This window comes from Histoplasma capsulatum (assembly GCF_000150115.1).
Source record: "Histoplasma capsulatum G186AR genomic scaffold supercont2.6, whole genome shotgun sequence".
In the NCBI taxonomy this organism is placed as follows: domain Eukaryota; kingdom Fungi; phylum Ascomycota; class Eurotiomycetes; order Onygenales; family Ajellomycetaceae; genus Histoplasma; species Histoplasma capsulatum.
Genome location: NW_025544806.1, coordinates 1,468,257 through 1,489,737, shown reverse-complemented (window position 1 = coordinate 1,489,737; position 21,481 = coordinate 1,468,257). Strand labels below are relative to the sequence as shown.

Genomic DNA, 21,481 nt, shown 5'->3' with positions numbered 1-21,481 from the left:
TCGATCGGATAGCTGGGGTTCCACAGGTTTTTTAAAACTAGGATTAACAATTGCAACAACGTAGGACTGTTCCCCGTACCGAACAACCCGAGCCTTCTCCTATCTACCTGCACGTTGATTTCTTCACGATCAAATGTGGCTCGGAGGCTGCACATATACTTGCAAAGATGATAATGATCCAACAGTGGTGGCCCTCACCCTTCCGGGCACTCGTTCTATCTCCGATCCAGATTTCCCTTCACCTCAAATCCCAGAGGAGTCACTTCCTTGCTGACCCATCTGCTCCTCTTTGCTCCGGCCCACTAAGACATGCCTGGTGAAGTCATGCTTCCTGCCCAGGTTAAGAGGGTTGACGACTGTTTACAGCAAGCTGACAGAGACTCTGACAAACATGATCATATGGATTGGGTGCTTATAATCGGGTGCTTGTAATCGGTATTTCTGCTACCGTCAATCCTGACCCAGGCGAGGAAAAAGGTTGCGGAAGTCAGCTTGGTGAACCCTGGTCGTGAGTCTGCGCAAAATGTGGGAGGATTGGACGAAGGAAATTGGTGGTTTGGAGGCGGTGCGGAAGAATGATTGCCGGAGATTTCCAGGGGAGTCATCGGGAACTCTGAGGAGGCTTCGTAGAAAAACCATTGCAAGCGGCAGTTCCGAAGGTTTGGTTAGACTCAACGGTACTCGTATTCTCGAAACATCCGTGAATTGCCCAATGGTTGATATATGTTTATGATGTTTTTATCCAAGTTAGTTTGACTAGTTAGTTAGTTAGTGATTCCAGCTGGCTCGGTATGATTACATAAGCGCCTAAAAGACCACCTCCCAGAAAATCGAGGTTGAGACTAACCCCTAGATAAAAATCCATGGATACTATGTACAGCTCCGATCAATCAACAACTGCGAGCCATTCATTTTTTCTCGTGAGATCCTAGCCCTGACCTTGCCCTTGGCATTATTGCCGCGGTGTATTCTCTCATGGGATCTAGTTTACGTATACCAACTCTACCTCCCTGATCGCGCGTCAAGAGCCAGCTCTGGCATCATGTAAGTGGATGTGGTCATAGACAGCAGCGAGTCTTTATAATAGAACCAATCTAACATTGACACACAAAGGCCGCGCCTTGTCGATAACTCTCAGATACAGTCTGCGTCGTTACATAATCCTCTTCCTCTTCAGCTTCATGCCTATGTGTGGCCATTTCTGATCATATGGCCTACCTTTCTTGCTGTCTATCTCTCTCCCGAACGTTATGATACGTATATCCAGGGTTCAGAATGGACTTTTCTTTGGGCAGGAGGAATCTTTACCCTACAGGCCCTGGTATGGCTGTCGACGAAATGGAACGTTAATGTCCAAGCTTTGTTCACGACGTCTACGGCGAAATCGGTTTACTCCGCCAAACTTATCAAAGTTTCGCCGGTAGTCAACGCCGGGTCTGCGGAAATTTGTCCATTGCTTCGAGAAAAATACGCAGGAAAGGATGATATCTCTTTTCTGTTTCAGAAGCGCCGATTTTTGTATTATCCGGATAGAAATACATTCGCACCCCTTTCGTACGCTATTGACGCGGAACCGAAGCCTCTCCTCAAAACCTTCCAACACAGTCAAGGGCTGAAGACGGATAAGGAAATCGGTGAGAATCAAAACCACTATGGGGACAACACGTTCGACATTCCTGTTCCTACTTTCACTGAGCTCTTCAAAGAACATGCTGTCGCGCCCTTCTTCGTGTTTCAAGTCTTTTGTGTCGGGCTCTGGCTGTTAGACGAATACTGGTATTATTCGCTATTCACCCTCCTTATGTTGGTGACTTTCGAAAGTACCGTTGTGTGGCAACGGCAGAGAACACTTAATGAATTCAGAGGGATGAGCATAAAGCCGTACGAAGTTTGGGTTTACCGAAAGAACGCCTGGACTGAAATCACGAGTGATAAGTTACTTCCCGGAGACGTTCTATCGGTCAACCGGACAAGGGAAGACAGCGGCGTAGCTTGCGATATCCTCATGATTGAGGGCAGTGTGATCGTTAATGAGGCCATGCTCTCTGGCGAAAGTACGCCTCTCCTCAAAGACTCCATCCAACTTCGACCCGAGGACGACCAACTTGATCCGGAGGGCTTGGACAAGAATTCGTTCTTGTATGGTGGGACAAAGGTTCTACAAATCACACATCCCAACTCTACGGCCTCACCCCCCAATGGTATTCCAACTCCTCCTGACAATGGTGCCCTGGGTGTTGTCGTGAAAACTGGCTTTGAAACCAGCCAGGGCAGCCTCGTTCGCACCATGATTTATTCGACAGAGCGCGTTTCTGCGAACAATGTGGAAGCATTGCTATTTATTCTGTTCCTCCTAATGTTTGCCATTGCCGCCTCTTGGTATGTCTGGCAGGAAGGTGTAGCAAAGGACCGGAAACGATCCAAGTTACTGTTAGATTGCGTTTTGATCATCACAAGTGTCGTTCCTCCTGAGCTTCCGATGGAATTGAGCCTAGCAGTTAACACCAGTCTGGCTGCCCTCAGCAAGTTTGCAATTTTCTGTACCGAACCATTCCGAATCCCCTACGCTGGACGGATTGATATTGCGTGCTTCGATAAAACTGGAACCCTAACTGGCGAAGATCTCTTGGTGGATGGAATCGCTGGCCTTACCTTGGGTCATGCGAGCGCAAAGACTGACAAACATGGAGCTCACACCGATATTACCCCCGTTGAGAAAGTTGCGAATGAGACAACTCTTGTTCTCGCCACAGCACACGCCTTGGTGAAATTGGATGAGGGGGAAATTGTTGGTGACCCGATGGAAAAAGCGACATTGAACTCTCTCGGTTGGGTTCTGGGTCGTGATGATATTTTGACAAGCAAAGCCACTGGTGCTTCACGGCAACCTGGAAGGGCTCTCGATTCTGTTCAAATTAAACGACGATTCCAGTTTTCTTCTGCTCTAAAACGTCAGAGTGCAATTGCCACGGTTATTAGCACTGATCGTCAGACCTCGAAAAAGCTCAGAGGGACATTTGTTGGCGTCAAAGGAGCCCCTGAAACCATCAGGACCATGCTTGTTTCTACCCCTCCTTATTATGAAGAAACATTCAAGTACTTCACCCGGAACGGCGCCCGAGTTCTCGCGCTTGGTTACAAGTATCTCTCTACCGAATCAGAACTTGGCCAAGGGCGAATTAATAACCTAAAAAGAGAGGATGTGGAATCGGAACTACACTTTGCCGGCTTCCTCGTTTTGCAATGTCCTTTGAAAGATGACGCTGTAAAAGCGCTTCGGATGCTCAATGAGAGTAATCACCGTGTTGTTATGATCACCGGCGATAACCCTCTCACTGCAGCTCATGTTGCTCGACAGGTAGAAATAGTTGATAGAGAAGTGCTAATCCTTGATGCACCAGAGAACGACAACTCTGGAACAAAACTCGTATGGCGAACTATCGACGATTCTTTCAGTGTTGATGTTGATCCCACACAACCTTTGGACCGTGAAATTCTGGAAACCAAGGATCTTTGCGTTACAGGCTACGCGTTGACAAAGTTCAAAAACAAAAAGGCTCTCCCCGATCTTCTCCGCCATACCTGGGTGTATGCTCGTGTCTCCCCGAAGCAGAAGGAAGATATTCTTCTGGGTATGAAGGATGCTGGATATACGACTCTCATGTGCGGCGATGGTACTAATGATGTTGGTGCACTCAAACAAGCTCATGTTGGTGTCGCCCTGTTGAACGGCTCTCAGGATGATCTCAATAAAATCGCAGAGCATTGGAGGAACACCAAGATGAAAGAGATCTACGAGAAGCAAGTCTCGTTGATGCAAAGATTTAATCAACCCGCCCCCCCAATTCCGGCAAACATTGCGCACCTATATCCTCCTGGACCAAACAACCCTCACTACGAAAAAGCATTGATTCGTGAGGCACAAAGGAAAGGCATTACTGCCCCCGCCGCCATTGGAGGAAATGGAATCCCAACCGTCACCTCTCCAGGTGCACATGCCATACAACAATCGACCATGAACCTAACGCCTCAGCAACGCCAGCAACGCCATGCGTCACTTGCTGCAGCCGGTTTTGCCGATAAGCTGACGGCCACGATGATGGAACAAGAATTAGATGACAACGAACCCCCCACGATCAAGCTTGGAGATGCTTCGGTTGCCGCTCCTTTCACCAGCAAACTTGCAAACGTTATTGCAATCCCCAATATTATCCGTCAAGGCCGATGCACGCTGGTTGCAACTATCCAGATGTATAAGATCCTTGCGCTTAACTGCTTAATCAGTGCGTACAGTTTAAGTGTCATATACCTTGACGGCATTAGATTTGGTGATGGTCAGGCAACTATCAGCGGCATACTAATGAGTGTTTGCTTTTTGTCAATTTCTCGTGCGAAGGTATGTACTCACCACAATCCAACGCTCTTTTGGTACTGTGTGAACCGGGAATCTCATATACAACGCTCTTCAAATAGTCTGTCGAAGGTCTTTCCAAAGAGCGTCCACAACCTAACATATTCAACATGTACATCATGGGGTCCGTCCTGGGCCAATTCGCGGTCCACGTCGCAACCTTGATATATCTATCCAACTACGTCTATACCATAGAGCCGTAAGTCCCCCCTTTTGATTCCAGCCAAGCAAAAGGACCAAACCCCACAGATCCTGCTAACCTCTTTTCCATTTCCCCATTATATCCTACAGTAAAAAAGAAGTCATCGACCTAGAAGGCGAATTTGAACCCTCCCTCCTCAACAGTGCCATCTACCTCCTCCAACTAATTCAGCAAATCTCCACCTTCTCCATAAACTACCAAGGCCGTCCGTTCCGCGAATCTATCCGTGAAAACCGCGGTATGTACTGGGGCCTCATCCTGACATCCGGCGTCGCCTTCTCCTGCGCGACGGAGTTCATTCCGGAACTCAACGAGAAGCTCCGCCTTGTTCCATTTACGACCATGTTTAAGGTCACGTTAACAGCACTGATGTTGGCGGATTACGCCGGTTGCTGGCTCATCGAGAATATCTTGAAGACGTATTTTAGCGATTACAGGCCTAAGGATATTGCGGTGCGGAGGCCCGATCAGTTGGCATGGGAAGAGGAGAGGAAAAGGAAAGAGGCAGTGGCGGAGGAGAATGAGAAAGAATCGAAGAGGAAGGTTTGATCTTTATAGAGATGTTCTCCGTGCGATATCTTTGGGCGTGAGGGGATTGGAAACATTTTCCATCTTAATTCCTAAGTTTATCAATGATTATTACTTTTCTTTTCATTTTGGCTTGTTAGAATTAAAATAGCCCGTTTGATTTAGTATAATGGTAAGGAGTAGGGTATCATATCTCTTTTGCTTATAGATTCATTTTTGCATGTGTTCCTGTTCAATTTTCTTTTCCTTTTTCCTTTTTTTTTTTTTTTTTTTTTTTGTCTACTCTAGGAAGCAATGGTGGATAGGCTTCAAACTGTCTGTCTGGCTTAAAGCCCCAGGAACAAAACTATGCATTGTGATGACAAAATTGACTATAATTAAATCAGTTCATTGGTCTTACTTTATTAATTCCATCAGTGTATAGGCATGTATGTACAGAACCTCACATTGTTCTTTAGCAAAACACCTCTGTTGGGGCTTTATCTTCAATGTTGGATGTTGGATGACAATTCATACTACAACACAATGGATAGGATATCATATAATCGAATATCTGTTGTGGAAATCTAGACTTTGTTTGGTCTGGCGACCAAATGAAATCGTGCCCATATCTCAAACAATGAGAAAGATAGAAAACCAGACAAATGGGAGGATATTAACCTATCCAACACTACTATGAACATGCTTTCTTCACCTCCGGTGTCTCCAGGAATTCCTTAAGGATGGACACTATTTTCTCCAACGAAGCTGTAGACAGCTCCAGAGCTGCCTGGCACTTGGCAGGATCATTTCCCAGTTTCGCATAGAAATCCTTGCGATAAGGGGTCGCTCCCATGGCGGCGACAAAAATAGGTTTCACGAGGAAATTGTGGTGTGGTTTCAGGGTGTCACCGTAAGCTGCACGGAATGAAGTGGACAATTCGTCATTAGGCAAGGATATATTATGGCGAAGGGCTTTAGCAGTGAAGTCAAGACCCCTTCATAAATTGTTTTTTCCATGGGGTAGAAGTTAGTAACTAGTATTCATGTGGACCGCTTTTAGGTAGGATGATTAAGGTTTGAAAATATTTGTGTCCCAATTTTCGATGGCCGTGTAAAACATACCGGACAAGCCAAAGGAAACCAACACTGGCAGTGTTCTTTTTAGCTTTTATTTCATTAAGAACGAGGGCTTGCAGAGTTTCTGATTCTGCGGGTGCCGCAAGCTGTCTATCTCTGATTTTCTAAAAGGTATTCCGCAATTAGGACGAGTATAACTTGTAGAACGGTATGCTGGGGATTGAGGTTTCAGTACCTTGATGTTGCCCAGAAGGTCATTTTTCACTGGAGTAAAGGCAACTGAACCCAGGAGATCTAGCGGTAGCAACAGGCATTAGTTAGGTCAAGCTACTCCATGCTAATATAAAAGACAGATACACACCAAAGAGCGTAGTCAAAGACTCGGCGGCTTCGAGGAACTCGGAGGTTGAAATCGCGTTATCGCCGGCGACAGGGACGGCATCAAAGCCCCTCTTGAGAGTATCAAACCAGGTACCGCCTTCAGGAATAACCTGGGTGTTGGCCATTGCTATTTAAACGTATCTTATGGCAGTATTCAATGTAGAAATGGATCAATTCGATCTCTGTATCAGTGAGAGAACTACGGATTGGAGAAAGTCTGCTCCCCCGCCTTTGATAACCTGCCAAAACCTGCAAACAGTGCAAATCGCGCAAACTGGGGCATGGCAGGCGCCGACGTCATTACTTGTCGCCAGCCTCATCCACAGTGTATAAACCAAGAATAGACTTCAAGAGACTTGGTGCATACTACGGTAGTCGCTTCATTGATGTTTTATCTCTCATCCCCTTTTCCGTGCCATCTGGTCCTGCCGTCATATATCACTGCGACGGCCTAGGGGGTAAATCAACCCACAAAATGGCGAGATGAGAGCTTCTCAGGACCTCAGCCAGCCCCCTCGAGCTCTTCCGGAGACCGAAATCGATGAAGAAAATTTTGGGTTGAGTCCTGATTCATACACGGCACGGAAATTGGTTGGTCTTTCTCTTTTTTTCAGGTTATGTCGTGGTTTATCAATTTGTGCTCGATTTATAACAACCGGCTCCAGCAACATGCCTCTCCAGAACATCTTCATATCACGAGTCGACGGACGTTTATTGGCCCAGTGCCCCAAAGTTGGCTACAGCATCATCGCAAATCATGGCGTAAAACGTGGCTTGGACTGAAGGATTCCTCGTCCCGCCTTGCTACCTTCTCTGTGAACGCTGCCTTCGATCACATAAACACCCGGCAATTGACCGGTTTCACTACGACTCCAAATGAGCGAATTTATAGCTCAAGTTTCCCACAACCCGATGACACTTATGAAAATCGGGAGCCAATGAAACCCACATCAATAGCGCCGGTTGATACGTCCCAAGAAGAACTTGCAGCAGGGAATCAACAGCTGAACCATATTGAAAGTGAACACTATGGCGACTTAGGCCATATGACTAATGCATTGGACCGACAACGCTCAAACGTGAGAAGGTCGTCGACAGATCATGCTACCATAGAGGAGTATTTTACCCCGAGTGAGTCGCTAGAGTGGAAGAACAGGTCTGGCATTTTTGATTCAATAGACACGCACACCCAACACCCAGGAATATTGAATGCGGACCAGAACATTCGTCGTCAACCTACACCAGCGAGCGATTTAACACCAAACCAACCCGAAACACCGTTTCTGTCATTACCGACTTGTGAGAGCCCGCCTGGGACGGATGCAACAGAATCTACCACATCTTTAATACCACATAAAAAAGGATGTCCTGCAAAATTAATATCTAAGGAGTCATCAAGGCGTCTTCGAGCAAGAGAATCCTGTGACGGAGCTGTACTATCTGGGAAGGGAGGCACAGGCCATCCCCTAACCGACCAGGGAATATTGAGTAATGTCACCTTAGGAATGGTTCGATTCCAACAAGATGGTTCAACAGCTAAAAATACGCAACCGCGCGCGGAACCGCGGAAGCCAAAGTCCCGCGAGAGGGCAAAGGGGCGACGTCGAACTCTTCTACCGAGCAACGATGGTGAAATCATTAGAGCAGAGCGTATGCTAGTTCGCATTGATGTCACAAAATTGGGATCACTTCCAAATGATTTTAGTGAAAACAACAGCATTAAAATAGAAACCCGAATTTCCGAAAAGTGGAGAGAATATCTGGTTGCCTGCCGCCGGGGCGCTGATGAGGAAACCCCTATTATCCTTCATCTCTATAAAACCAGAGTTATTCCCCAGGTACAAGTTTCACGGGTGAAGAAAAGTTCATCTCACGAGATTCCTCTTACACTAGGATTTACGCGGGTTAACTTATTTTCATCCCTCGATAAAACCATCGTTATTTGGCACCCTAATCATGAAGGAACTGTACTGTTTATAATGCGAGCAAAATCATCAGCTCATTCCATGGAATGGTACACGTTTCTTCGTACGACACTTGGATGGCAACGCCCCACAAACCTTATAGTTCACGTCCCTGATCTCGACATTGCTGTGCTTCTCAAGCACCCGTTTTCTCACTTACAGAGTGATCGCATTATGACTGACCAAGATGACAATGAGGGACGCTCAATGCTTCTCAGGACAATGGCCGAGGAACGGGCAATTGCAGCTGGCATAATTAAGACCTGTATGGATACGTTATCTGAATTCCCAGAATGGGCTTCTATCCTGAAAGTATGGCCGGGCTCTGAGAAAATGGGTTTGGCCTGGCGAAGGTATGATAGACTAGAGTGGGTTCATGGAGCCAACGAGGAAAGAATGTATGGAACGATAGCCATGAGGACATCCCATGAGCTCGAACTACGACCCAAACGGCATTATCCGACGAGTATAAAGTACTGTGGGGCTAAAGAAGCCACAGAAGAGCCACCACCTGTTGAAGGGTTCCTGATACTGCTTACTTCCCAAAAAGGCAAACACCAGCGGTTAGGAAAATCCTACTCTCGGCGGCTTTACTTCCACGTTCAGAATCAATACCTATGTTTTTGTCGACCCGGGAGAGCTATGCCTCCCCCTCCTCCACGGCCACCAACCACTGCTGGGTCTAATATTCCAACCGTCTCTCAACTTTCCAAGGACACTCCTATGATCTATTCCATCGATCCATATCCCCTGCGTAATGGGAAAATCACGTGGCTTTCAAGAGTGGCGCGACATCATCGAGAACAACATGATGCTGAAGCCTACCACGAGAGCAGAAGGAATCTAAAAAATCTGGAACGAGCTGAGGGTTATTTTGATCTTTGCCGGGTATCAGAGGTCCGAGTTGCAAGCAAACATCATTTTCCTGAAGAATCACACACCAATGGGGGCGACGTTGATTTCCATGGGGAAGCGAGAGATAGCACAACACGGGGCGGTCCAGAACAAGATCATCAGTCCCGATCAAGTAGGTCATTTGAGCTAGTGATGAGTGGTGGACTTGTTGTGGAGTTTCGGGCCTATAATATGCAAACAAGGGACGAGTGGGTTCAGCGTCTTTCGGACCTTGTTCGATACTGGACTGCGCGAACGCGAGAAGATGTAGCTATTATGAAATCAGTTCGACGGCAAAATCTCGAACTGCTAAACATAACGGAAGACCAGGAGTTCATGTTCGAACAATTTGCGTCAACCTGGGAGGTTTCTAAAGCACAGACATCCCCAGAGCTGTTTAACATATGTGGGATTTCGGGTTGCCGAACAGTCAAGGTAGGGTTCGCATCATCCTGCGGGAATTATTAATCAAACCTTTCGCGTATCAAACTGACAATCGAAATAGATGTCCGGTCTTTTGTATTGCAAACCTCGAAGGCGCTCAGCGTTTACAGCTTGCAATGTGATCCTCACGGAAGGCCAAATTCTCTGCTTCCAGAGCCTCATACGTAAATTATCTGGTGAAGAGACGCCGCATACCCACCATGAACGCGAATGGGTCCTAGATCTCCACGACTGCTACATATACAGCGGTCTAATAACAAACTCTGATCTCCTTTACCAAAACCGCACCATCGATACCAACTTACCAAGTCAACATGCTTCACCTCGTGTTTATACCACTGACGGATGGACATCGTCGGACGAGGATATAGCGACATGCTTCGTACTCTGGCAAAATTCACGGAAGTCCGTGTTCCGCAGTCAGGCGAAACAGGGAGAGGCTGGAGAGCGAACGAAAAAATGGAAGAAAGTATCTACCTTGGGTGTTCCCGGCAGGTCCATCGTGTTTAATACGAGAAGTCGAGCTGAGCGAGATATGTGGGTGTTGATGATTGAAACGGAGATCAATCGGCTGCAACAGCTGGAGGACGTTCGAATTGTCTCTCAGGACAAGTGAGATGTTCACAGAATATGTTTGTTCCATGAGAGGAATTTTTGAGTCGTTGGTGCTTTTGGGTCTCATATGGTGATGCAATACACGAGAAGCGTCCTTTTCCTCTCCGGGGGGGCATGTTGATGGAAGTTCGGCTCCTTCCAGGATTCCTATTTTCCTCGAATGATGAGTAGAAAGCGGGTGCATATATGCGTTATATATATAAAATGTACACTAGTTACATGTGCCAATGGTATCATAACAGATCCGTAGAGAAATAATTATATACATATCCCAAACCCTGAACCAATTTCCGGCGTAACAGACTCCCTCCATAACAGCAATATACAAATACAGATGAAATTGGTATGATATAAAAATACACTAACCGAATTGAAAAAAGAAAATAGGTCATGCGACCATTCTATGCTCCAATATACGGCTTCTCAATTTTTACCGCGTCCTCCTCAACTCTCAACCTCTTCGCGGCAGCCCCCGTCCCCTCTCTTGCCCAATCATCCCACCTCAACATCCTCATTCGCGGCCACAGCACACACATCACCCGTCCTGAGATTAGACTCATCGACACAGGCCCGTACGTATTGCTGTCCATCGTCTTCTTTGCATCGGATGCATCGCCTTCCACCCAAACGTGGTTCCAGGGGACGATTTGCGCGCTGCCCCCAGATTGATGGCGTGGGGTCACCCGGTCACCCGGCAAAGCTATTATGCGTTTAACGGTGGTTTTGGAGGGATTGAGGTGGGAGCTGTTTTGGTTGGTGGGCATACTTTATTTAATTGCTCTTCAGAAAATCTAAATAAACAAGGGCACGGATAAAATGAAAAAGGAAATGAAATTAGGTGCAATTGGGTGATATGTTTTGTATTATATGTGTATATGTATGCATGTACTAAAATAAAGACTTACGGGAATGTAACAACCATCCCCCTTTTAAGATTCCGCGTCGGTTCCCACTTCTTCACTAATATCATGTCTTTGACAAGATTTGTCTCTCCATAGCCTTCATTCAAGCAGGGTGTCATTGACGGGCCGTTCACCCACATCACCTGTACGAGGTGGTCTGAGAGAAGAAGAAGGCCGCCCACCGCGATTACGCCGTATCCTCCATAGCGGAGAGCGACCCGACGGAATCTGGAGGAGCGGAAAAAGCTGGACAGATTTGTAGAAACAGATGAACCTGTGGATGTTGTCTGGGAGAGATCCGATGATGGGGTGAAGGATTTCCCATTTTTAGATGAGAATGAAGAGGCAGTGGAAGTTGGAGAAGACGACGAGGAGGGGGAGGAAGCGGTGTTGGATCGGTCTTCGAGTATTTTCGTGTACTCCACGACATCGAATTTTTGGTTCTGGAGGTTGATTTTTATATGCGTCTCTGCTGAAGGGGCGTCATATGCGGGATACGGAGGCTTGGAGGATGTGGAAGGCGGAATGACACGAGATTTCGTCTGTTCGCGCGGCTTTATAACTGTGCCTTTCCGACTGGGAGGGGGTTTAACCGGGGGAGGGGCCTGTTTAGGAGGCATGGCTAGCAGCACCGCCCGGGAGACCACGTGCGGTGGGAGGGTGTGCTATTTCCGGTCTGCTTTTCAGCCCATTGGTGGTAGATTGGAGTTAACAGCCGATTGAAGTGGTTAGCGTGTTATACAATTTTTGTGTTGGTGACGGCGTCTAGAATCATTCAGAGTGATGGAGAGAAAAGGTTTCGATATTGCAGGAAGTCGGTGAGGTGATGTTTGTTCTGTTTGTTTTGCTAGGTAGAATGTTACAAGGCACATATGGAGGAGTAAGGTTCTGATTGAACATTGAACCCTTTTTCTTTCAATCAGCTAATAAGAATTCCTATTCCTAGTCGCGAAGCAATAAAGCATTATGAATCGGCTTCCCGCATCCAGTTTTGAATATTGAGCAGAAATACATTGTGTCACATGCGAAACATAGAACTCCATCTTCCCACGCCCGCATTGTGCGAACCCTATAAACCATAATATTTTTCCATCCTCCGTTAAAATGAGTCAACAATGGAATAAGTAGGCGACTAAAATGAATCAGCAAACAAGAAGAAGATGAAAATATACGCAGCCATCCCTAATGATTAGCTGTCAGTCGGGTGTCAACGTCTCATTTAAGTTTCCCACGCGATGACAATTCGAAGTTCGAGGTAGCAATTGGTTAACAATCTCTGCGGAGGAGTCCTCTGCTGCGTACTCTCTAAGCAATTGTTGCGATTGGAATTTTGGTCGAGGGACGGTGAAACGGTGTTGGGCGCGGATGGGGAATAAAACTGGAACACACATAATTGAAGACGAGAAAGTCACAATAAAGCATACATGGCTCTTTCCTTTTCATGAAAAGTCTCGTTTATTCCATTATGTAGAGTTGCTTTCCTTGAGGTCTGCAGTACTAGATACGACGCTTTGGACATCTGCGGAAGTCGGCGCATCGTCCAGCTCAACGGGCTCATCATCGAGGCGCTCCGTCGTCGGGTTTGTCACTTCAGCCTGATCAACCTTTTCCCAGTCATCTTCACTTCTCTCACTGTCTTTGTCGAAAGTTGTGCTCCCAGAAACGTCAGTGCCGACCTTGAGCTTTTTGGCACCTGGTTGACCTTCCAGGGTAGGCTCTGAAGTGGGAGGATCAGGAAGACTAGCAGCGAGTGTCGCGGGTGAGGATGACGGGTGAAATGGAGCCTCATTACTTTTCTCGGTCTCCGTCGATAGATCTTGCTCTGTTGGCGGGAAATACTCTCTATAAAATTTGCAGTTAGTACACTTATATTACTTGTAGAATGACGATCGACCCAAGGGAGATATGTAGGCCACTCACGGGAGAAGTATGAGATAGGCATCCGTATCCTTTTGTTCAAAAGTACAAAATATAATACGTTCGAGGGGCCCGGGGCTTGTTTCCAGGAAGTGTCTAACTGCCGAAATAGCCACCTCTGCTGCCTTTAAGCTCGGATATCCGTAGACCCCCGTACTGATCGCCGGGAAGGCAATGCTTTTCAAACCACTTTCTGCTGCGAGAGCTAAGCTGCGCGAGTAACAACTGCGTAAAAGACTCTCCCTATTCTCGTCTGCCCAGAACATGGGACCAACAGCGTGGATGACATTTCGGCAAGGAAGGTTATAAGCATTGGTGATTTTAGCATCGCCTGTAGCACAACCGCCCAAAGCGCGACATTCTTGGAGCAGACCGCGACCAGCTGCCCGATGGATTGCCCCATCAACACCACCCCCTCCTAGCAGCGACTTATTTGCTGCATTTACAATGCAATCAACTTCGAGCTTTGTAATATCGCTAGTAATAAGACAGATCGAGTTGTTTAGGAATTGGGAGGGGTTGCTATTTCGAGGACTTGACGCAGGAACCAAATGCTTAAGCTTGTAAAGGAGAGACAGGTTGGGAATTTCCGATAATGGAATCCGAGACGAGGTCATTGTGGTAGTGTGCGGGAATGAAATCCCAGCGCACTGCTGCAGAAGAAGGGGTATAATGTTTCAAAGAAACAGAGCTTTGAGTGAGTCGAGTGCGAGGCTGGAAGTGCTGAACAGACTATCTGCGGAAAACCGCAACCGCAATGGTATCACTGATTCAATCCACTAAATAGAAGAAGCAGAGCCGTAGACATGGTGAGGAGCGCTTTGGATGAGAAAGGGGATGGATGGGCCATGACTGCAATATTGGCGGGGAGCTTGTCTCGATGCACGTGCTCTCGGATGACGTTATGATATATGCGCCAATCTGATTGGTTCTGGATCGGCAATCATCTTATCTTATCTTATCTTAGCGTTAGGCGGGAAAGCATCGAGTTAAGTCACAGATCTATGTGCATTCTCACACACTCTCTCTTTTTATTTTTTTTGGCTTACTGTTTTGCCTTTGAGATATTGCCCTTGGAGAGACCAACGCAGCTTCGGAATGCCATATACCCACAACGGAGAAACTGAAAGTCCTTTCCCAAAATGCATCTCAAAATCCGCTCTGCCACGGAATCTGACCTGCACCAGATCCACTCGATCTTTACCCACTACGTACAAAATACTGTCGTAACATTCCGTGTCAATAAGCCACCATTCTCATACATAGCGAGAAGGTTTCATGAAGCACAGGAACGTGGTTTACCCTATCTTGTTGCTGTGGAGAAGTCTAACCAAGATAACCCCAGTCATGAAGGGAATACGACAGAAAAAGTCTGTGGATACACTCTGGCTTCGGCCTTCAGAGGTTACATGCTCGCATACGCACCCACAGTTGAAATGTCTCTCCTTGTCCACCCTGATTACCAGTCACAAGGGATAGGAAGTGCCCTCCTCTCGTCGTTGGTGGAAGCTCTGAGTGAGGCAAAACATTTGTCCTATGAAGTCGGCGATGCAGACTCTGAAGCGCGTCTTCACGAAGCTGTGAATGTGAAGAATATACTGGCTGTTATGGCCGTCAATCCGGAAGGGAAAAATGGGGGCGAAGGCTTAAGAGATTGGTATGTCCAAAGGGGATTTATAGAAAGAGGGAGGATGCGGGAGGTTGGATTCAAACACGGTAAATGGTGATTCTCCCTTTCCACCCTTCTCCCCTCTTCCCACTCTGTGTTTCCCCATATTGGGCGGGGATGCGTTTCTTTCCCCACCATGGACTTCATGTAAAAATTAAGGTAACGTCACCTAATATATAGGATTCATTCATCCATCATTCCTCAATTCCACTAATACCTAACACCCCTTCCTTCGCTTTAGGATCGACACAATATATCTTCAATACATTCTATGATATCCGTTGCCAACTGAGCTAGATTCTAGGATACATTTCAGGCTCTCAGTTGCTGACAACAAAGAAGTAAAGTAGAAATCGAAGAGGAAAGATTGGGGTTGCGACATTCATTTCCCAGCAGTTAATACACAAACCATGTCTTTCTCTTCGCTCGCCACTTGGTATCTCTTAAGAGTTTTCCAAGTAATCGAGATTATCAAATTGGCAATCAAGATACCTTCCGGTTGCCTTTCCTTGCGCCATTCTTCGCCATTATGTGTGAAAGGTGTAAATGCGTTAACCAGGAAATCACTGGTGCAAAAAGGATTGACATCCAGTGGTCTCACTGGATATAATGGAGCAAGTCTAATAACCAGAAGAGAACTAGGGTTCTCACAGATGGGTAAATTCAGTCGGTAAGGAAAATCGACGACCTCATGAGGGACGGTGGCTGGTATATGAACAGCCATATCACCGAATAAACACCTGTAGGCTTTCCACCTGGCACCACGCCCTGAAAAGGGGGAGCCGCTCATTCGAAACTTGTGAATCATCAAACCTGCTTCAGCGGGTGGCGCGCGATCGATACCCATTTAATTATTCTCACATCGCACATGTTTCGAATTCCTACAAGTGTTTTGTTCTGGACAAATTTGTACCCATGGAGCCAGTAGTAGTGCCACATAGCAAGGTAGAGATGAACTTATTCTGGCACAAAAATCTTGTAAACCGGTTGAGCTAGAAATTCTCACTTGGAACAATTGAGTAATTATATAGGAGTGGCTGAACGACAAGTTGAACACGCCCCATAGTCGTAATCCATATTTGAATCATATGTTGAAAGTTAGGCTACTCTCTGATCGAAACAACCTTCTTGAAATAATGCGAAATGCTGAAGTCAAATCCACTGACTTCATAGAGAACTTCTGATCGCTGCGAAAACAATGGTGTTGTAAATCCAGGGGTTAACTTTGTCATGTTCTTTTGAATAGTTATTTTATAAGTCAGCGCATTCCTGATCATTACCTCGGATTGTCTTAACCCAAGGATGAGTTTTTCGGATCCGTTCAGTTTCTGAAATCCAGCAGTCTTCAAAAAGAGCTGGTCGCGAATGTAGGATTGAGAAAGAAAAAGAAAATTCATTAAAATCGAATAAATAACAACCGAGGCAAGTCAGCACAGATGGAGCTTGGACCTCTGAACCAAAGCTAAACGCAGGCATCTGACCGCTTCTTGACCCATTCAAAGCCCATGATTATTATTGATATTATTGTCGGAGTAAAATGCCTCCGGGCTGCTTCCTGTGTACGCAAATACAATACCGCGCCGATTCAAAAATCTCTCCTTCGCTGGGACGTTGAGGAACGCGTGAAAGCGTTACCGATAGGAAAGGTTACAATGCAGGGTGACAAAACCAGATTGCCCAAGCACAGCGCTGAGCTGAGCAAACTGAGATTAGCATGGGATGCTGAAGAACTTTAAATAATAACGCATCAATCGGGCCATTCAGGACACAGCCTAATGTTTGCCTGGAACTACGCTGCAAGACCTATCCCAGTTGATCTCCACCGACACGCTGGCCAGGGTTCCCAGCCGAAACATTTTAGCTCACTGACCACCCTCGGCAGCCTTCCGCTGGTCCCCGCTGCAAGCCCGAAGAGGATCCGCGCAGGATGATGGGAAGAGATTCACCCTTGCCTCTGACAATCAGGTCAGAGGTGAGGTGGCGCCCCCTCACTCGAAAGGATTCCGAAGATCGTGGTGCGAGTGCGGATTGTCCATCGCGGTCTTTGTTTTGAAACCGCGGCGTGCGCAAAGCAAACTCGCGCAAAATGACTTATCACAAGCAGAATCCACCAATGTACGGTACATACATTTGCATCTGGGCCAGGTGCGAAATTGCGGAGAAAGCTCTATGATCAAGCTGCGTTGCGAAATTGTTTGCCAAGTCGGTTTCTGGAAGCTGTTTTCAGCCAGCCAGAGGACGATCCCACGTTTTGCTGATACATGATCATCACGCTGGGGAAATATATTCTCCGACCGTTTCGCGGCCGAAATTATGATCCGTGTAATAAATCAAAGAGGGCATTACTTTGTCTTAATTCTGCACTGCCATCTCAACCAAATATTTTTGCGCTCGACTTCAAAACACCTACCTCTTTTCTGGCCGGAAAGTTTTGGTCCACAAAAAAATTTCCGTGACGAACTTGGCAGAGTCCTCATCAGCTCAACAGTTTTCGAGTTCAAGCTCATGGTCAACGCCTAGAATAACTTGATAAGCGCCTCCCAGAAAAGCGAAACACCGGTTCGTAACTCCACAATGCGGAGGAATACAGTAGAATACTCTTACCAAAAAGCTCAAAAAGCTCGGTGTTCCGATGCATCTACCCCTTTGTAATTCGGAAGAATAATAACACCAGCATCTATCTACGCAGCAATTGATGCAAACCATGCCAGCACCGATACATGCCGCCGGTCCGAGGTTACTTTTATTCTTCCTACATCTCTTTCCAGGTATTTTCCTCATTGTCTTTGACTAGTTTGTTATTTAGTAGACATTTTTAGACGCGGTATGCCGCTGGGGATGAATTCTTATTCGGGGAAAACAGAGTTCCAGGGAGAGCACATACCTGGTCGTATTGTTCACATGCTCTCCTATGTAAGGAAGAAAGCTCTTCTGTAGTCTGTACTCCGTAGTGACTCCTTTGTTCGTCATTACCGTCCGCCGATGAGAACGCAAACATCTTATCACTCTTAGTGAGATTTTAATCTCGGATACAACTGGCGAGTTCACAGATCCTAGGAAGCAATACCATTTGTCTCACCAGTCCAGAGGAGGTCAGGATCATCCAATTGGATACACAAGTAGAATGAATCCCAAGGCGAGCATTCGAGGTTCAAAAAATTGATAGACTTCCCAAAGGATCGAAGCACATACTGTGTAGTGTGCAGATGCAGTCGATCTTCAAAGAGATCGGACAGATGATCCTTGCTGCGTCTTCTGACAGCCAGGAGGGCCGATCGACAGAGCATCGTTGCCTTGTCCCAAATCACCGCCAACATCCCAGCCATCCAAGAGCAAAAAAGAGCTCACAGGGATGAGAGAAAGCTTTATGAGCTGACTTAATTCAGAATTCTTCCTTGTAAATACGCAATAGGCCTGTCATGATTCAGGGGCCCGTTATGCTCTTGTGACAGCACTTTTCAGAGCTTACGATGGACCCTCGGAAATCTAAGGAAATTAACGGGGATTATTTCTCCCCTTTTCCTTGACTTCTTTTGCTTTGTATTCTGGAAAATGATAGCTTGAATCCCACACGCAGGGTATTCAACAGTTCAGCCCTCTTCTGAAATTTTTAAAAATAGCGACTCGCCAGCTGGCCAAGGGACAGATCGATCCGCTGGGTCCAGCACCACATATCCCCCAAACCCCCTTACTTCTCACTGAAAGTAGACATCAATGAACTGCATGGATATTTATTGCCATCACGACGGTTGCTATTGTTCTCGTCAAACCAATTCTCAAAAATAGGTTGCGGCCGAGATATATGTCCCCAATGACTGATACCCGATTCTGCCGCTCCTGTGTGATTTTCCCCTCGAAGCACTTCATAGCGTGGTTTGTTCGAGTATCTTATTCAACCCAATAGGACGATCTGTTGCGATACACTTCAATTGCTGTCGCATCCACTCTGCAATGCAGTTTGCTACTGAAAAAGTCAAAATAAATAGCAGATCTAAAACCTTCCCCTAATCCAGGCATCTGGAAGATACCAGTTAATAATTAGTTATCGACTTAATGGAGGAGATTGTCCCTGACACTGCGAGATGTTCCCCGAGGATGCTGCAGGGCCAGATAGCTGAATTTCGAGCCGGTAAAGGAACAGCGTTAGGCCAAGCGTCCGGATGATGCTTTTCTTGTCGGTTACAAGCTCCAGCCACACAAAGCGCGAGAAAATAGTGGGGGAAAGGAGAGGCAACAACGCCAACGGCCGGGCACCTGCGACAAACACTTGGCGATCGATTAGACTGTGTGGCACGATGCGGTTTCTTGAAACACCTCGGGCCAATATGAATGGGAATGCTAGTATCCGAAATGTCTCTAGTGTATCTCAATACGGAAATCGTTAGCTAAATGCAATCTCGCCATATTAATTGCGCATCTTACCATTTGTGCTCCTTGAAAGCTTAAACTTAATACAAAATTGTCGCCTTGCTGTCGGTTATTTACATGTGCAGCATGCGTGAAGGGAGCACTACCTCGCCTTGTGATAGGTAGATTTACCCAGCAGACGGGTGTCAATTGTAGCTGTCCATGATGACTCGCTTTGCTGTAGTCCGTTAGCCTTGGCACATGAAACCTACACATGAATCGGCCACAAATATCCTTACCAAGTCTCTGGCTGAATATGCATTATTAACAGGGATTGATGTGATGGAGGCCGGCCTATCCCTTCAGAACACAAGATTTGAGGAGAATCGAGATAAACGTTTCGTTTTTTACATTGGCATGTGTAGGACGCGGTAATTTCAGGTTATCACGACATGGGGGTAGCCTGTAATAATACGCTGGGGTTGGCGTATGTACGGCTGTACGTGAAATGTTACTTTCACGTACAGATCTGTATTCCGCACAACGGGCCCAAGTTGCTGCGAGGACCCACACCATCATCATACATGGAGCAAAGAAACTGGCCAAACTTATCATGCAGTTCCCGCCAGCAATAAGAAGGTGAATATGCGATTGGCCGTTTAGAGGCCTCGGTGGAAAATCATCACGATTTGTATCACAACTGGCAGCAACGAAATGATACGGATTCCGTGAGCGACTCCTTGCTCAGCAGCTGCTAGGGGTAACAGAAGTAAGACTGTCAAGAAGAAACAGATGGACTTTGGGATGTAGGGCTGATAGTGTCGGACTATTCGGCGATTTATAGTTCTTAGGGACAAGTCAGCTGGGCTGACTTCAAATGAGCTGGAGATTGGAATGGAAATAACATCACTCTGAGTAACTTTCGTCTGTTATTCAATCGCTTTGGGAACTGATGTTGCTTGTGAGAATCATTTAACGCTGATGGGGATGCGAAAGAATGAGCCGCTTCACATGAATGACAAATGACCAGTCGTTCGTTTCTGTGATTTTCGTACAGGACAAAGTCCCTCTGAGATGTGTTGGTGCATGCAGATAGCCCTACAGAACTTGACTTTCAGCAACAGCTGTGGGCGACTCCCTGACAGGGGCCGCCAAAATGTATGCACAGTACGGAACACTAGCTCCGCAGATGGCGATATCACGGCGGATGTAAATGTCAAGGGAGTTTGACAAAATTTGGGCAAGATGGAGTGAACATGTATCGTTCAAAGTTTCTTTTAATCCCACGAGGAAGCATTGAATTGAATCCCAGGAACTTGGAACAGAGTCGTAAACAGTAATTAAAAGTTGAAAGTTGTACCCGGGTTGGGAACTTCCCCGGTCCATGCTTTGCCAACTCAATTATGGGGATACCCTGGAAAAAATAAAATACAGCTCAGTGTCTGCACCCCGGCTCATCCTGATTCTCCACTCTCACGTCACTGCCCCGTGCCCACCGGCCAGCCGCTGTCTTGGTTGCAACGAGCTTTGGTCATAACCATGATAACGTTTTCTGGCGATCTTGGGACCAATGCTTAGTCTGACACCAGAGGAATCAACTAAGGGGCAAGTTCGAGACGATAAGTGGAGACTTCCCAAGTTCCCATTAACGCCTCGGGGCTCAAGCTAATCTCACACCATGCCCGTTATCTTTCTCAAATCCCCATCGATTATTCTCCTTCTGCATAAACGGCCCTGAAGCACCGAATTGACGTTGAAGTTAAATTTTCGTGATTTGCTCGATGAGCGCACACCTCGATGATCTACTAAACCATCAGGCTGGCTTGTTGACGTTGTGGAAGGGCTGATCTCTCACCAATTTTTTTCCATCGTGGGTTGCGACAATGGTGATTCTCTGGGATATCCTCTCGGGGTTTGAATTATTAGCCCAATCACAGCTGTTTGTAAATTTCTTTTTTGGATTTCGCTGGCTCGCTGCCATCGTACGCAGTCTCAGAACCTTGAAATGGAAAATTTGCTTGTCAGATCTCCAGGGAGGTTTGTTGAATAACCCTGCTCTAAGTGGATCGGAAATACTTGATTCCGGCGCATTCCCTCCTTGCTACAAGAACTAAAGCAGTCCGTTTTCAGAGCATGGCGTGCTGGGGA

General features: G+C 46.6%; 8 protein-coding genes across 8 annotated transcripts; 3 read left to right on the top strand and 5 right to left on the bottom strand.

Annotated features, from left to right (window-relative positions):
• Positions 1-523: 523 nt before the first annotated feature.
• On the top strand, positions 524-5,162 carry HCBG_05217 (cation-transporting ATPase; the record flags this gene model as incomplete). The annotated part of the gene is made up of 5 exons (XM_045432266.1): positions 524-700; positions 881-1,044; positions 1,114-4,396; positions 4,474-4,610; positions 4,757-5,162. 5 exons carry the CDS (start codon positions 524-526, stop codon positions 5,160-5,162), a joined length of 4,167 nt encoding a protein of 1,388 aa, XP_045287478.1.
• A 652-nt stretch (positions 5,163-5,814) lies between these two features.
• Positions 5,815-6,706, bottom strand: HCBG_05216 (HET-C2 protein; the record flags this gene model as incomplete). The annotated part of the gene is made up of 4 exons (XM_045432265.1): positions 5,815-6,118; positions 6,246-6,364; positions 6,436-6,494; positions 6,562-6,706. The coding sequence occupies 4 exons, from the start codon at positions 6,704-6,706 to the stop codon at positions 5,815-5,817; spliced, it is 627 nt and encodes a 208-aa protein (XP_045287477.1).
• Positions 6,707-6,920: 214 nt separating this feature from the next.
• HCBG_05215 (PH domain-containing protein) lies at positions 6,921-10,499 on the top strand (the record flags this gene model as incomplete). Its single annotated transcript, XM_045432264.1, has 3 exons — positions 6,921-7,172; positions 7,247-9,874; positions 9,945-10,499. The coding sequence occupies 3 exons, from the start codon at positions 7,065-7,067 to the stop codon at positions 10,497-10,499; spliced, it is 3,291 nt and encodes a 1,096-aa protein (XP_045287476.1).
• A 183-nt stretch (positions 10,500-10,682) lies between these two features.
• Positions 10,683-12,020, bottom strand: HCBG_05214 (uncharacterized protein; the record flags this gene model as incomplete). The annotated part of the gene is made up of 2 exons (XM_045432263.1): positions 10,683-11,242; positions 11,404-12,020. The coding sequence occupies 2 exons, from the start codon at positions 12,018-12,020 to the stop codon at positions 10,900-10,902; spliced, it is 960 nt and encodes a 319-aa protein (XP_045287475.1).
• A 270-nt stretch (positions 12,021-12,290) lies between these two features.
• HCBG_05213 (LRP16 family protein) lies at positions 12,291-14,118 on the bottom strand (the record flags this gene model as incomplete). The annotated part of the gene is made up of 2 exons (XM_045432262.1): positions 12,291-13,242; positions 13,321-14,118. The coding sequence occupies 2 exons, from the start codon at positions 13,932-13,934 to the stop codon at positions 12,864-12,866; spliced, it is 993 nt and encodes a 330-aa protein (XP_045287474.1).
• Positions 14,119-14,434: 316 nt separating this feature from the next.
• On the top strand, positions 14,435-15,044 carry HCBG_05212 (uncharacterized protein; the record flags this gene model as incomplete). The annotated part of the gene is made up of 1 exon (XM_045432261.1): positions 14,435-15,044. The coding sequence occupies one exon, from the start codon at positions 14,460-14,462 to the stop codon at positions 15,042-15,044; it is 585 nt and encodes a 194-aa protein (XP_045287473.1).
• A 1,573-nt stretch (positions 15,045-16,617) lies between these two features.
• Positions 16,618-17,984, bottom strand: HCBG_05211 (uncharacterized protein; the record flags this gene model as incomplete). Its single annotated transcript, XM_045432260.1, has 6 exons — positions 16,618-16,680; positions 16,853-16,940; positions 17,115-17,196; positions 17,397-17,502; positions 17,690-17,776; positions 17,871-17,984. The coding sequence occupies 6 exons, from the start codon at positions 17,982-17,984 to the stop codon at positions 16,618-16,620; spliced, it is 540 nt and encodes a 179-aa protein (XP_045287472.1).
• A 356-nt stretch (positions 17,985-18,340) lies between these two features.
• HCBG_05210 (uncharacterized protein) lies at positions 18,341-19,655 on the bottom strand (the record flags this gene model as incomplete). Its single annotated transcript, XM_045432259.1, has 4 exons — positions 18,341-19,351; positions 19,409-19,456; positions 19,501-19,571; positions 19,633-19,655. 4 exons carry the CDS (start codon positions 19,653-19,655, stop codon positions 19,029-19,031), a joined length of 465 nt encoding a protein of 154 aa, XP_045287471.1.
• Positions 19,656-21,481: the final 1,826 nt, after the last annotated feature.